Source organism: Mirounga angustirostris, unplaced genomic scaffold (assembly GCF_029215605.1).
Source record: "Mirounga angustirostris isolate CCGP_5_RB_7025 unplaced genomic scaffold, mMirAng1.0.hap1 SCAF_10, whole genome shotgun sequence".
NCBI lineage: Eukaryota > Metazoa > Chordata > Mammalia > Carnivora > Phocidae > Mirounga > Mirounga angustirostris.
Window position 1 is genome coordinate 95,767,669 of NW_026991718.1, and position 14,397 is coordinate 95,782,065.

Here is a 14,397-nt window from a genome sequence, read left to right on the forward strand (position 1 = left end):
TTGTTTACTGGAAGCCCATGCCTTGTGTAGAAATTAATCGGCAGCTGCTGCTTTCTGAGGGTCTGGTTGAAGCAAAGATTAAGCTGCTCCGAAACAAGCTCACAACTCAGCCTAGATAGGATTGCCTCTGATGACGTCCCACCAAAGATGTGATACAAAATCACTATTAAAGGTATAAAAGTAGATGATGAAAAATAGTAATGGAAAAAATAGTACCAGGAAAAAAAACCAGGCCAACTTGAAAACAAATAGTTTATTCAAAGGGCTGATTATACAGCTGGTTAGATTCAGCTGAAGAGACTGTTGGTGAAGTGGAACATAGGTCTGAGGAGTTTTCCCAAGTGGCGGCACGGAGAGCTTGAGGTCTAATTAGGAATCCTGCCACGAAGAAGGAACAAGAATGTTTTCAAAAACAAAGTGGCCCAGGGTTTTCCAGAATTTATGAAAAACGTGAGCCCTCAAGCTCAGAATGTGCAATGAGTCTGAATAAGATACACACCTAAAAATATTTTGTTGAATCCTTAGAACCCCAAAGATGAATCTTCGAAAGTTATGAGAGATTTTCTTTTAAAGGTAAGGAACAACAAATCAATAGCATGTTTCCCAATAATAACTCCTCCTCCCCCACCAAAAAGAGCCAGAAGACAGGAACACAGATAAAATAATGTCTTCAAAGTGGTGAGAGAAAAGGACTGTCAGCATAGAATTTTGTACTTAGTTAATCCATTCATGAAGTGTGTGGGTGGAGTAAAGATATTATTGCAGCTCTGTGGGGACTTGAGAAAGTTGATCCAGAATTGATCCTTGCTGAAAGAGCTGGTCAAGGATGTACTTTGGAAAGACCCCAAAAGAAGGGGGTGAGCTGCAAGAAGCAGTGGTCCGCAAAAAAAATTGGTAAACATTTAGGGAATGCAAACATGAGCTGTCTGAGGAAAAACAAGGAGTAGTCCTGGGGTGTGTGTTGGAGAAGGAGTGGAGGTGTGCACCAGGTTGGAAAAGGGGCTCATGGCAGTTGGAAGGGCACCAGACTTCAGGCCTTCTCCAGTTCTGCTGCTGTTGGGGAAGTGGCTGGAGGCATTGGTGAAATCAGGTCAAATATGTATGTTAGGAAAATGGAAGGGTCAGAAACATTTTAATTAGGGGTGCCTGGGTGGCTCAGTCGGTTAAGTGTCTGCTTCGGCTCCGGTCATGATCTTGGGGTCCTGGGATTGAGCCTTGCATTCAGGCTCCCTGCTCAGCTGGGAGACTGCTTCTTCCTCTGCCCCTCCCCCACACTCATGCATGTGTGCGCACGTGCTCTCTCTTAAATAAATAAAATCTTAAAACAAATTTTAATTATAAGTTTAGGAGTCAGTAAAAAAAAAATAAAAGCATTATTAACATCCGAACACCATAGAGGAAAAGGAGATAAAATCTAAATAGTCCAATAGGATGCATAAATAAAGGGGGTGGGGGCAGAATAAGCAAAGAAGAAGGATTATAAATAGGAATGACAAAATAAAGGTTTAAATGAGTCCAGTTATATAGGAAATCACAATAGGCGTTGATGAATTAAACCTACCAGTTAAAAAGACAAATTGCTACACTGGTCTTAAAATAAAATCCAGCTTTATGCTATTTTTAAAAGTTCTACTTAAAACATATGAACACAGAAAGGTTGAAAGTGAAGAATAGAAAATGATTCTAGGCCAATATTAACGTCCCAAAAGTTGGTATAACTTTTTAAATAATCGGACAAACTAGACTTTGATGGGGGAAAAAAGTTCATTATTAGGGATGAAGAAGGTCACTATATAATAGGGGGGAAATAGCAGACACTGTATCAGGAAGATGTAACAACACTGATCTGATGTTTACCTAATGAGATGGCCTTCAAATAAAACCCAAATTGACAGATTCCCAGGAGAAACCGTTAAGTCCATGATCATGATGGGAAGTGTTAAAAGCGCTCGGTAACTATTAGATTGAGCTGGCAAAACGTGGTTCTGTAAAACATTATTAAGCTCAAACTAAGGATGCACATAGAACCCTTCACTCCATAGAGTGTACATGTATTTATAAAAATTGACCACAATCTAGCAAAATATACCAAATACCATAGTCTGAATCAGTATGTTGAGCCTCAAAATCAATTTAATTGATTATAAAAAATCTGTTCAAATATTTTAATGGTGTAGAAAATACTTGTGCATCCATGTACTAGTATTGAGTTATTTCATGAAAGTTCTGTTATTTATATGTTGTGTATGTTTCTGTGTCCTGGGTCATGGAAAAAATTATTATGCCTGGATCCTGGTTAAAAGTCTGAAAGCTTTGTCCTCTGTCACACAGATCAGATCCTCTGATGACAGCACAGTTAAATGAGGAGCTATCAGTGATTACGCAAAGCCTCATGTGCCACCTCACGAGTCTAAGAGATCATATGGGAACTAGAAAATACAACTGAACAGTCGTGAAAATTGTGTGTGTGTGCTGTAGCTTGTAGGATGAAGCTACAGCAGTACTTAGAGGGAAATTTATTGCCTTAACTATTTGCTACAAGAAAAAAGAAAGGCCTGAAAATTAATAAATGTCCATGTCAGGAAGTTAGAATAAACCAGTAGAAATGAGAGGAAGGAATAATGAAAATTAATTATTTATGCTGGATCACAAACCCAAAAGCTGGTTCTGGAATCATCATTGAAATTTATAATGGGCCAAGACCTGGAAACAACCTAAGTGTGCATTGACAGATGGGTGGATAAAAACTAATGATGTAATGTATGGTGATTAACATAACAATAAAAACTTAAATAAATAAATAAAATAACCTTTAAGTCTAAAAAAAAAAAGTGCCACATGCACACTTGCACGCACACAATGGAATATTACTCATCCATAAAAGGAAACCTTGCCATTTGCGGCAACATGGAGGACCTTGAGGGCGTTACGCTAGGGGAAACAAGGCAGAGGAAGACAAATTTCATATGATCTCACTTCTATGTGAAATCTTAAAAAAAAAAAAAAAATCACACCGGACTGGTTTCCTAGAAAAAGAGATGGCATGTGGTTAACATGGGCAGGGGGAGGGGGACTAGCAGCCAGGGGGTCAGGAGATACAGATGCCCGGTTACAATGTAAGTCAGTTCTAGGGGTGTACCAGACAGCATGATGACTAAGCTAATATTGCTGTGTGTGACCTGTCTGAAAGTTGAGCGAGTAGGAGCTCTCTTCACGAGGGAAAAAAAAAAATGTTTTTCCTTTTTTTCCTGTCTTGTTTTTTGTCTCTGTATGAGATGATGGATATTAACTGAACTTAGTGTGATAATCATTTATATCATGTATATATATATGACATATATACATGTCAAGGCATTGTGCTGTACACCTTAAACTTACACAGTTCTGTATGTCTGTTCTATCTCAAAACTGACTGGAAAAATGAAATTAAATTAGCACTTAAAAATCAGCTCCCTCCCCCCTCCCCCCACCGCCAAGAACAGATCTGGAAACACCACATCTTGACAGTTTTACAGGCAGATTCTACCAAACCAAAGAACAGGGGGAAGGGGACCATCCTTAGCTCATTTTATGACCCATGAGTGACCCTGCTACCAAGATCACATAAGAACAGGGTCATGAGAATGACTCCTGATCTTTCTCACTTACGAGCACACATGCAAATCTCACATAAAAAAAAAAAAAGGTGAACAAACCAAATCTAGTGATAATATTAAAAAAGAAAAGGCCCAACATCAAGAAGTGTTTATACCATACGAACCATTTGTGAGTTAACATTGGAATATATATTATTGTGATTCAACCCATTTCAGATCAGAGAAAATGTCAAGTGATAAAGAAAAAGCATTTGCTAACATTCAGTACCCAATTGTTAAGAAGAAAAGAAAAGGTAACTAGGAATTCAAGATAGCTTAACCGGATGAAATATTTCTACCAAAAAACCTACGGTCAACACGGCATCTAATAGAAGTGGAGACTCAGAGATGAGCCCAGTCAGCCCCCCTCCAACCCTTGTCAACACTGCTTCAGAGTCCTGTGACACGAGAGCTGGGGTGGTAGGAAATGGATGATCACAGTATTTTTCACAATATTTAAAAACCGTAGGAGATGGGGGGTGCCTGGATGTCTCAGTTGGTTAAGCATCTGACTCTTGATTTCGGCTCAAGTCATGATCTCGGTCGGGAGATGGAGCCCCACGTCCGACTCCGCACTGGGCATGGAGCCTGCTTGGGATTCTCTCTCTCTCCCTTCCTCTGCCCCTCCCTCCCTTCTCAATCTCTCCTCTCTTTAAAAAAAAAAAAAAAAATCAGTAACAACAAAAACATCTTAGGAGATGGTAGTCTGATGTGGCCGTATCTGCTAGGGTCTCTGATTTATTGTCACTCTGTTTTAGTTTTGTACCTTCCTAGCTGGTCACCTGTGCCCAGAAAGTGCGTCCAGAGACTTGCTTCCTTGGACACGTGCCCAGCATACCCCTGCCCCATGTGTCTCCGTGCACCTGCACATGGCCCGTGGCAGAGCAGCTGCTTAGCAATGAGAGCCGGCCCCGGGGGGTGGGCGTGCTGTCGAGGGTCTCTTCACAAGACCTACCCAAATCCCAAATGCCAAATTGGCCTGAAGTGGCCAATTTGGACTGGGTAGGTTGGGCCACACGAGTTAGCAGATGTATGCCATGTCTAAAGAACTGCTACTCACGTTTGCTCCCTGAATCCTTACCTGCTAGGAACAAAAGAAAAGCCGTTTTCTTAGGACCCTCAAGGTGGGTCAGTGAGTTTCAGCCAGCCGAGCCTGGGAGTGGTCCCCGAGCCTCTGGGTGGCCTCCTGCTTCCTTCCCTCCCGGGGCCTCGACCTTTCTGCTCTACACTCTTAAGTGTACTAGCAATAGTAAGTAAAAGCACCTAGTTCATAGACGTCTCCCGAAGCGACAGAACGTAGGTTCTTTGTGGTCAGCCCATACAAGATGTGGGTGGTCACACATCTGGCTCAGTTCTTTGCCCACCTGGGCCTGGCCCTGTGGGAAACCCCGGGGGGACATTCCTGCTGGGGGTCCTTTCAATGACAGCAGGGATTCCAGAAGCAAAGCCCCCAGAGTGCTGGTCTCCAGAGCACACTTGGGAGGCATCACTGGCTCACCCTGTGAGTCTGGGGTCTCTCCATGAGGTTTCTACCCCATACAGGCCAGCTGCAGAGCAGCGAGACTGCTGGCTTTCACTTAGCTTTCCTTGCTGTTGCTGGTGATATGGCCTTAGCCGTAGGCGTTCCAGTGTATTACTTCTCAAGGCTAGGGCTTTTCATTTTCCTGTGAAAGATTTCTTTTAAAGAAATTCTAACTCAGGAATTAGTGGTGGGAATAGGATTTCTTTTTAGAGCAGCCCGTTCTGCAAAACTTGGAAGGCACATTGTGCCGCCATCAAACATAACATTTGTGTGTGGCAGAGGAAAAATATTCTCCCCAGCTCGCTTTTCTCGAGTCTGTGCTCCCAACAGAGGATATATTTTTGTATCCCACATTGGCCTAACTTGAGTAAGATTCAAGACAACTTTTTTCAACCCTGGCTTTTCTGCCTCCACCACAAGGCTGCCCTGATCCCACAGTGCTCAGCGGGAGACAGTCCCTGCTTTGTAGGAGCCTGGTGGCGTGTCAGCGTGGTGACCCTGCTACAGCTCCCTGGGACATGGCCCCTTGAGGCTACAGTTGTTGAGAAGCCACTTGGGTCTTATGGAGTGACCCAGGCCCCTGGCATCGTGCTGCCTTGGACAAAGGGGAGTGTGTCAGAGGACTTTTGTCATCAGAATAGATTAATACAGTGATTATAATGTAGTGTTTGTACCTGAATGTGTCCATGTTGGTGAAGTTTTGAGAGGTCCTTGTGAGGACCCAGAGTTTTAGTTGGTGGATGCCCACCAAGAAATGGAAGCTGACCGTAGAACGTTCCAAGCCTTCTTGTCCCTGCCCTTCCATCCACTGGATTCCCTCCAGGGCTGAGCAGGGTGCAGTTTCCTTTCTGATACCTTGTTTGTGAGTGTGTTCCTGGAAAGGCTAATTTGGGACAGCCTCTCTTGAGGGCGCCTGGCTATGGCTCACATGGTCAGAACCCACGGCCAGAGGTCAGAATCCACTTGCCGAGGATTCGAAGACTCTGTGAGCCCACCTCACACTTCATTCGTGGAGGTTACAGTTGTGATAAGGAGGTTCCCCCGGTCCTGCAGACCCAGGGTGATAGTCTGGGAGGAGAAAATGTTAGAGCTGCAGCTGGTGGGGTTACCGTGGGGGGTGCGTGTGCTGTGGAGTTTTGGTCATGAGCCCCTTAAACCCTGTTCCTGCAAGGGGCTTATTTAGAAAGCCACAGTGAAATTATGTGTGTGTTCTGTGATGAGAATGATTCTTCTTTGAACCCAATGCTGAAACATTTGAAACAATCTCTTCTCAGTCCCTTCTTTAAAATGCCCTACTGTCAGAATTTGGATTTTGTGATTTTTGAGAAATCCCCATTCTCTTGCCCTCCCCCACTCCCAATGGAGGCAGAATCTCAACTGACAAGCCTGGACCTGGCCTACCCCAAGGTCTAGAGATTTGGGGGGCAGGGATCATGCCAGGAAGGGGGCCTGTTGACCTCTCTCCTTCTGCTCCCTCCTCTCTTTCCACCTTCGCTTACCTGCCTTCTTACACTTGCATTTTGTTCACTAATTCCATCATTGCTCCCCTTTAGGGGGCCTGGGATCTATTCAGGGGACTGGGAATGTGATAGTAGCATCAAAGTTAGTTGATAAAAGATGAATGCATCCAAATAAGTAAGCCTCTTGGGGTTCCTCATTGAAGTCGGACCCAGCCTGGGCTGGCAGCCAGGAAGCCATGGACTCTGGTCCACAGGCAATGAGAAGAGGTGGCTCATGCTCTTGGTTTGGAGAGTGTCATCAGGCAAAGGGCTCCCTCCCTGGGGTGAGGATTGGGTCTGGTGACACCGTTTTCCCTCCCTCTTTGCAGCCTGCAGACATGAAATTCCAAACCTAGGGTCTTTTATTTGGTGTACTTTCCAAGACTTCCTGTTTCCTAACGTGCAAATTGCAAGTTCTGCCACTTTTTTTTTTTTTTTTTTTTTTTTGTGAAGGGGGTGGGAGAGGGAGAGGGAATCTTTTTTTATTATTTTTTTTTTTTTAAAGATTTTTATTTATTTGAGAGAGAGAGAAAGAGAGCATGGGGGAGAGGGTCAGAGGGAGAAGCAGACTCCCTGCTGAGCAAGGAGCCTAATGTGGGACTCGATCCCAGGACTCCAGGATCATGACCTGAGCCGAAGGCAGACGCTTAACCAACTGAGCCACCCAGGCGCCCCAGGAAAGGGAATCTTAAGCAGGCTCCATGCACAGCACTGAGCCGCCTGACTTGGGGCTCGATCTCACAACCTTGAGATCATGACCTAATCTGAAATCAAGAGTCTGACCCTCAACCGACTGAGCCACCCAGGTGCCCTGCAAGCTCTGCAGCTCTTTAAGAACGATCCTGAAGGCCATTTTTTCCTCAGCAAATTTTTGATCACTTTTCAGGATTCTGAAGGATTGTCTCTGACCCTGGGTTACTGTGTTTATCACAGCACTGAGGAAGGGAGACAACAGAGTTAGAGATGGTGTGCCAGGGGCCTGCTGGCCAGAATGCATGCAGCTCAAAGCCTGTAGAAGGACTTGGTTTGGTTTACATGGTATTTTAAAAAAATCTGTTGATTTCGCTTTGAAAAACATTTCTAGCCTAATTCAAAAAAGTGAAAGATCTCTCAACATGGCAGTCACATTTCTACAACAATCAGCTATAGCTGGGGGACACTTGTCCCCTAATTTACTGGGGCATTCTTGCCACAGTCCTCACCACTCCCCATTGTCTCACCCCTGGCCGGGCTTGTGTTTATGTGCATCTTTGACCCCTGCAATGGAGAATCTCTTGAACTGTGATTGTAGCTTCTGAGTCTCCAGGGTATTATGTGTCCAGACCTGCACTCTGCCATTCCTCTGTTGCCTCCTGTCCTAGCACTAATGGGGTCTGCTCTTATCTTTCATAAAAATTCACTTCTGGGGGGTGCCTGGGTGGCATAGTCAGTTAAGCATTTGACTTTTGGTTTTGGCTCAGTTTGTGATCTCGGGGTCATGAGATCAAGCCCCCGTGAGGCTTCAGGATCTTGAGATTGAGCCCCGTGTTGGGCTCTGCACTCTGCGTGGAGTCTGCTTAAGTTTTTCTGTCCCCTTCCCCCCATGAGCACGTGCTCTCTCTCTCAAATAAATAAATCTTAAAAAAAAAAAAATGCCTCACTTCTAAAGAGGGGCAGGAAGGGATGTATGACATCAGAGATTGCCGGAATTTGTTTCTTCTTTGACTTTATCAGTCTGAAGAATTAGTGAAAGCTTAACTTTGGGGGTAGGGATGAGGATAGAAACTGTCAAATGCTGCAGTTTCTGCAAAAAGTAATATACATGTATGTATTTGGCAGGTGAAAGGAAAGCAAGCCAGGATGGATATTTACGACACTCAGACCTTGGGGGTTGTGGTCTTCGGTGGATTCATGGTCGTTTCTGCCATCGGCATCTTCCTTGTGTCAACCTTCTCCATGAAGGAGACGTCCTATGAAGAGGCCCTGGCTAACCAGCGCAAGGAGATGGCGAAAACTCACCACCAGAAAGTGGAGAAGAAAAAGAAGGAGAAAACAGTGGAGAAGAAAGGAAAGACCAAAAAAAAGGAAGAGAAACCTAACGGGAAGATACCTTACCATGAGCCAGCCCCCAACATGACCATCCTTCTCAAAGACCCAGTGCGGGCACCTGCAGTGGCCGTGGCTCCAACCGCAGTCCAGCCCCCCGTGGTCATTGCCCCCGTAGCCACGGTACCAGCCATGCCCCAAGAGAAGCTTGCCTCCTCCCCTAAGGACAAAAAGAAAAAGGAGAAAAAAGTGGCAAAGGTGGAACCAGCAGTCAGTTCTGTAGTGAATTCTATTCAAGTTCTTGCTTCCAAGGCTGCCATCTTAGAAACTGCTCCCAAGGAGGTGCCTATGGTGGTTGTGCCCCCAGTGGGTGCCAAGGCCAGTACCCCAGCCACCGGCCCTGCACAGGGCAAAAAGTCAGAGGGAGCCCAGAACCAGAGCAAAAAGGCAGAAGGAACCCCCAACCAGGGCAAAAAGGCAGAGGGGGCTCCCAACCAGGGCAAAAAGGCAGAGGGAGCCCAGAATCAGGGCAAAAAGGTAGAAGTGGCCCCGAACCAGGGCAAAAAGGCAGAGGGGGCCCAGAATCAGGGCAAAAAGGCAGAAGGAACCCCAAACCAGGGCAAAAAGGTAGAGGCGGCCCCCAACCAAGGCAAAAAGACAGACGGGGCCCCCAACCAGGGCAAAAAGGCAGAGGGAGCTCCCAACCAGGGCAAAAAAGTAGAGGGGCCCCAGAATCAGGGCAAAAAGGCAGAAGGGGCACAGAATCAGGGCAAAAAGGCAGAGGGGGCCTCCAACCAGGGCAAAAAAGAGGAGGGGACCCCAAACCAGGGTAGAAAGGCAGAGGGGAGCCCTAATCAGGGCAAAAAGGTGGAAGTGGTTCAGAACCAGAGCAAAAAGGCAGAGGGAACCCCCAACCAGGGCAAAAAGGCAGAAGGGGCCCAGAACCAGGGCAAAAAGGCAGAGGGGGCCCAGAACCAGGGTAAAAAGGCAGAGGGGACCCAGAACCAGGGCAAAAAGGCAGAGGGGGCTCCCAGCCAGGGAAAAAAGGAGGGAACCCCAAACCAGGGCAAAAAGGCAGAGGGGACCCCCAACCAGGGTAAAAAGGCAGAAGGGGCCCCCAACCAGGGAAAAAAGGAGGGAACCCCAAACCAGGGCAAAAAGGCAGAGGGAACCCCCAACCAGGGCAAAAAGGCAGAGGGGACCCCCAACCAGGGCAAAAAGACAGAGGGGGCCCAGAATCAAGGCAAAAAGGCAGAGGGGAGCCAGAATCAGGGCAAAAAGGCAGAGGGGACCCAGAATCAGGGCAAAAAAGCCGAGGGGGCCCAGAATCAGGGCAAAAAGGCAGATTCGGTCGCTAATCAGGGCACAAAGGCAGAGGGTGTTGCAAGCCAGGGTAAAAAAGCAGAGGGGGCCCCCAATCAAGGCAAAAAGGCAGAGGGAACCCCGAACCAGGGCAAAAAGTCAGAAGGGTCCCCCAACCAGGGCAAAAAGGTGGATGCATCTGCCAATCAGGGTAAAAGGGCAGAGTCAGCTCCTATCCAAGGCAAAAATGCAGAAATGGTCCAGAGCCAAGAAGCACCAAAGCAAGAGGCTCCTGCAAAGAAGAAGTCTGGTTCAAAGAAGAAAGGTGAGCCTGGTAAGTCATTCTGATATCTCTGAACTTGGAGGGGAAAGCTATCTTTCAGTGGCTTTTGGATTCCCTTTGGGAGAGCCGTGTGTATCAGTTAGCTGTAGCCACAACAGAGCTGTGTTACAAACATTCCAGAATTCGGTAGCTTACACCAGCAGTCATTTATTCTTGTTTATGCTTCTGTTGAATTGTCTGAAGGTTGACTGATCTGGGTTGTCTCCACTGAGTGGCTCACGCTGCAGTTTAACTGGGTTTGGCTCCTTGCTGCAGGTCGAGCCTCGGTCTGTTACACACGTGTTCCTTCTGGGCTCCAGCCTGAGGCTTCAGGGATTCTGGAGGGCAGAAGCCCTTCTCATGGTGATGGCAGAGCTGTAAAAGGACACATTTAAAACCAACATTCTATTGGCCCGAGCAAGTCATGTGACTGAGCCAGCGTCAAGGGGCAGGAAGCCCACTGTCTCCAGTGGGATGGACTGCCATGTGAGGTTGGAAAAGGTGTGAGTAGGTGTGAGGAGAGGTGAGGAATTAGGAATAGTAATTCCATCCACCACTCAGTCTGGAACACTTCTGTGTCGTGGCAGATCTTTCTTAGAGGCCTGACTGCATTCCGCTGGTCTGTTCTGTTGCTTACCTCACCTGGTACTCATGTCTGTCTGTCTGTTAAATGAATAATGGTAGGGTGTTTTTAAGGAGCAATGGCATCCATCCCCACCCCATCCCCAGTTTTTCCTCTTGCCTACCTCAGTTACTTCATGGGCCATTTTAGGTACTTGTCAGATAATACAGAACATTAATTTTCTGTTATCTTTTTCGTGCATATTACTAGAGAAATTGGGCCAGTGAGTTCAGTTTCATATTTATCATTCATTTGATACTGTAGTCTTATGTTTTCTATTCTTTCTTTCTTTCTTTTTTTTTTTTAGGTCTTTGATTAGGGGCACCTGGCTGGCTCAGTCAGTAGAGCATGCGACTCTTGATCTCAGGGTCATGAGTTTGAGCCCCATGTTGGGCATGGAGCCTACTTTAAAAAAAAAAAAAAAGACTTTGACTAGTCATAAGTTGATTTGGAAAATTAATTGCATTTGTCTTAATGAGGTATCTTGGGGGGTCTGAAATGTGTGGACCTGTACTGGGTAGCACAAGGCCCTGTGTTTTTAGCTGGGTTTCCCTTTCTTACTCCTTTGTGAAGCTACATTCACTTTTCTCGGGTTTCATCCTCCCCCAACTTTTGGGGGGCATTTGCTCAGGCAGCACCCTGTTCCTTGTGAGGGGACCCTGTGCTGTGTGAACAGCTTCAGGCTCCTGCCAGGGGTCAAGGATCCGCCCACCTGGCCACACGGGTCGGGTCAGCCTCTCAAAGCCCTTTGAAAATCCAAATGTTCAGCTTCGGTCTGCCTCCTCAGGCTGGAGGGAGGGCACACTGCCTTGTCTTTAAAGTGATGTTCCACTTGACCCAGGGACAGGGTGCTTGAGACATGAATACAGGGATGGAACTGAGAACCGATCTGTTTTATGTAAAGCATCAGATGTGTTCAGAATAGAGCTTCCTGTGTCCTATGGCCATTGTTACTGTGTTCGGCTTTAGACATCTGAAATAAGGCATGGAATAGCAGTGTGATGATACTTTAGGAAGGAAGGCAAATGGTACTAATTTCCAGGTAATAGCCTTGTTTGGAGGAAGACCTAACTTTCTGACCTGCATGAGCCCACACAGCAGCTTGCTGGCGTAAGAGAAAATTTGAACAGAGAAAAGAAATACCATGGGCCAGGATAAGAAAGATTAAATATTATGGAATGTGGCCAGTGCACCTGAACCTGGCATTTGACTGACATTTGACTGATTTGAATGCTACCTTAGATAGCCCCATGTGACCAGACCTCAACTCTTGCTCTCTGGTGCCCACAGTTCAAACTTCATGGCCCTAGAGCCCTCCATGACCCGAGTCAAGGTCTCCTCTGTTCAGAGAAGGAACTCCTTTCCTGACCTGTTCCACGTCAGTGATCTGCATCCTCTCCCTCAGCATTTCCTCCTAGTCGTTAGGCAGCATGCCCCCACTAGCCAAGGCGGTGCACATCTCCAGGCCCCCGAGTTTCTGGGCCAGCCCAGCTCAAGTTGTGCCTTGAGTTGAGTGCACAGGACCCTGGAGAAACGGGGTGGACGGGCCCTGGACAGACAACAGAAGCTCACCTGCAGCTAGCAGACAAGGAGGTCAAAGGCAAGCGGCCAGGGCTGACTGCAGCCTCTCGAGCCAAGGGAGGAACATGGGATGTGCGGTATAACTGCATGAAAAGAAAGTGGCCTGCTTCCCATTCAGCAACACAGTCATGGCTGCAAGATCATAGCCACAAATGCTAAATATGAGTCAGATTAATTCTGGAACACGAAACTCCACGTACGAGATGTCATTGCAACAGAAGGGTGAGCCCCATTCCATAAGTCACTGGGAAAATCCATGCTGTCCATGGACTTGTTCCTCAGACCCTCCATCTCCACAGCTTCTGGCTAATTGGAAACATGGAAAGAAATCAGATTTGCCGGAGAGGCGGGAATATCGCCATAAGCAACTGAAGGCTCCCAGAGTGGAGAGGGGCCTCGATGGCTCGTCACTGACCTCTGACTTCAGAGTGCATCCTCAGAGCAAGCCCTGAACTGCGTGTCTGTTTGGGATCACCAGACCCCCAAACTAAGGACAAAAGCACACACTTCACTCATTCCACCCTCAGGCCCACAGTCCTTTACAGAGAAGAGCTGCAAAGCTGCTGGAAGCCAGGCATTACGGAGACACTTCACCTTGCCCTTCGTGCCACCCTGGCAGTGCCTCAGGGGTCCTTACTACTCCCCTTCCCCCACCTTGCAAGCTGTGGTCCTGGGACCAACGGCATTAGCATCCCCTGGGAGCTGGTTAGAAGTGCAGAGTCTCAGGCTCCACCCAGAACTACTGAGTCAGACTACATCTTAACAAGTTCCCCAGGTGATTCATCCGCATGGTAAAGCAGGAGAAGCACTGCACTGGGGGGGAATTTCTACTATCTCTGAACACATGGACTATTTCAGGATCTTCATGGTGTTGGCACCGAGAGTGGCCTGCATCTCCCCAGGGCGGTGGGGGGGACTCGAAGATGGCTTTACACCCCAACCACAGGAACACAAGGCTGAGATCACACAGTGTGCACTCAGGAAAATGAAAAATAAAGTACAAGACAGTTTTTTCCCCATGTCTCTAGACTCTCAGGCCCCCCTGAAGAATAAAGAAGTTCACCTTTTAGGTAGCCTATCAGCTGCACATGATACCCTGTGTGGCTGGCTTTTCATTCTGGGTCTGTCTGACGATCCCACACGGTTGCTTTTGCGGCCAAGTGCCCCGTATAGGCCTTTTCATTTTTCTCATTGCAAATTCGGAGTGTCGTCCAGTCTCCCGTCATCCTGGCTGATCCATATTAATTTTGGCTGTCTTTGATATTTTCTAGGGTTTGATTTGTTTTTAAATTAAATCTAATTCATCCAGCCCTTACATTTTTAGAGGGGTCCAGTCTAAGCAGATTCTTCCAAATCTTGAACATGCTGCCCAAGATCAGAAGATTTCTGACCACCCCCCCATTGACATGACACCCCCTCCCCTCACTGCTCCGTAGTCCCCTGTGGCCGGTGGCGGCCTTCCTTGGACAGTGCAGGGAAGAACATCTCCATCTGCATAGTCAGTTCTGTTGGGCAATGCTGTTTTAAACCAGGGCCACCAGGAGGGGGGCAGCCTATGAAAATGAGCATGTCTTTGCAGCTCTGTGTTGGCACCACACAGCTCATCCCGTGCTTTGTTCTGTCTGCCTGCATCCCGCGTGGAGTGGGGGTAAGCTCCCCCTTGTCCTCCATATCCCAGCGCGATGTGACAAGTGAGGTCGTGGAGGCTGCGGCCAGCCCATGACACACGACAGATCAGTAGCAAACCCTGCCCCGGAGCTGGGGGGCACCACAGACAGGGGTGTGTCCTCAGTTGTCACCAGGTGGGCCCAGCAGGGTCCTCGCTGACAGGCACCCAGAGAGAGACCCGGGCAGGTGTGGAGGCGGGCCCAGGACATGCTTCTGCAGGC

At 47.3% G+C, this 14,397-nt stretch overlaps 1 protein-coding gene across 8 annotated transcripts in view; it reads left to right on the forward strand.

The window, feature by feature from the left end:
- The window catches only part of RRBP1 (ribosome binding protein 1), a 63,586-nt gene that overhangs the window by 14,317 nt on the left and 34,872 nt on the right, over positions 1-14,397 (forward strand). For 6 of the 8 annotated variants that reach the window (XM_064572789.1, XM_064572790.1, XM_064572792.1 and 3 more), the window contains exon 2: positions 8,475-10,317. In XM_064572789.1, the coding sequence (XP_064428859.1) occupies positions 8,496-10,317 (1,822 nt within the window). In that variant the 5' untranslated portion in view covers positions 8,475-8,495. The remainder of the gene's footprint in view (positions 1-8,474; positions 10,318-14,397) is intronic. The other 2 variants (XM_064572791.1, XM_045885373.3) reach the window with 1 other exon arrangement.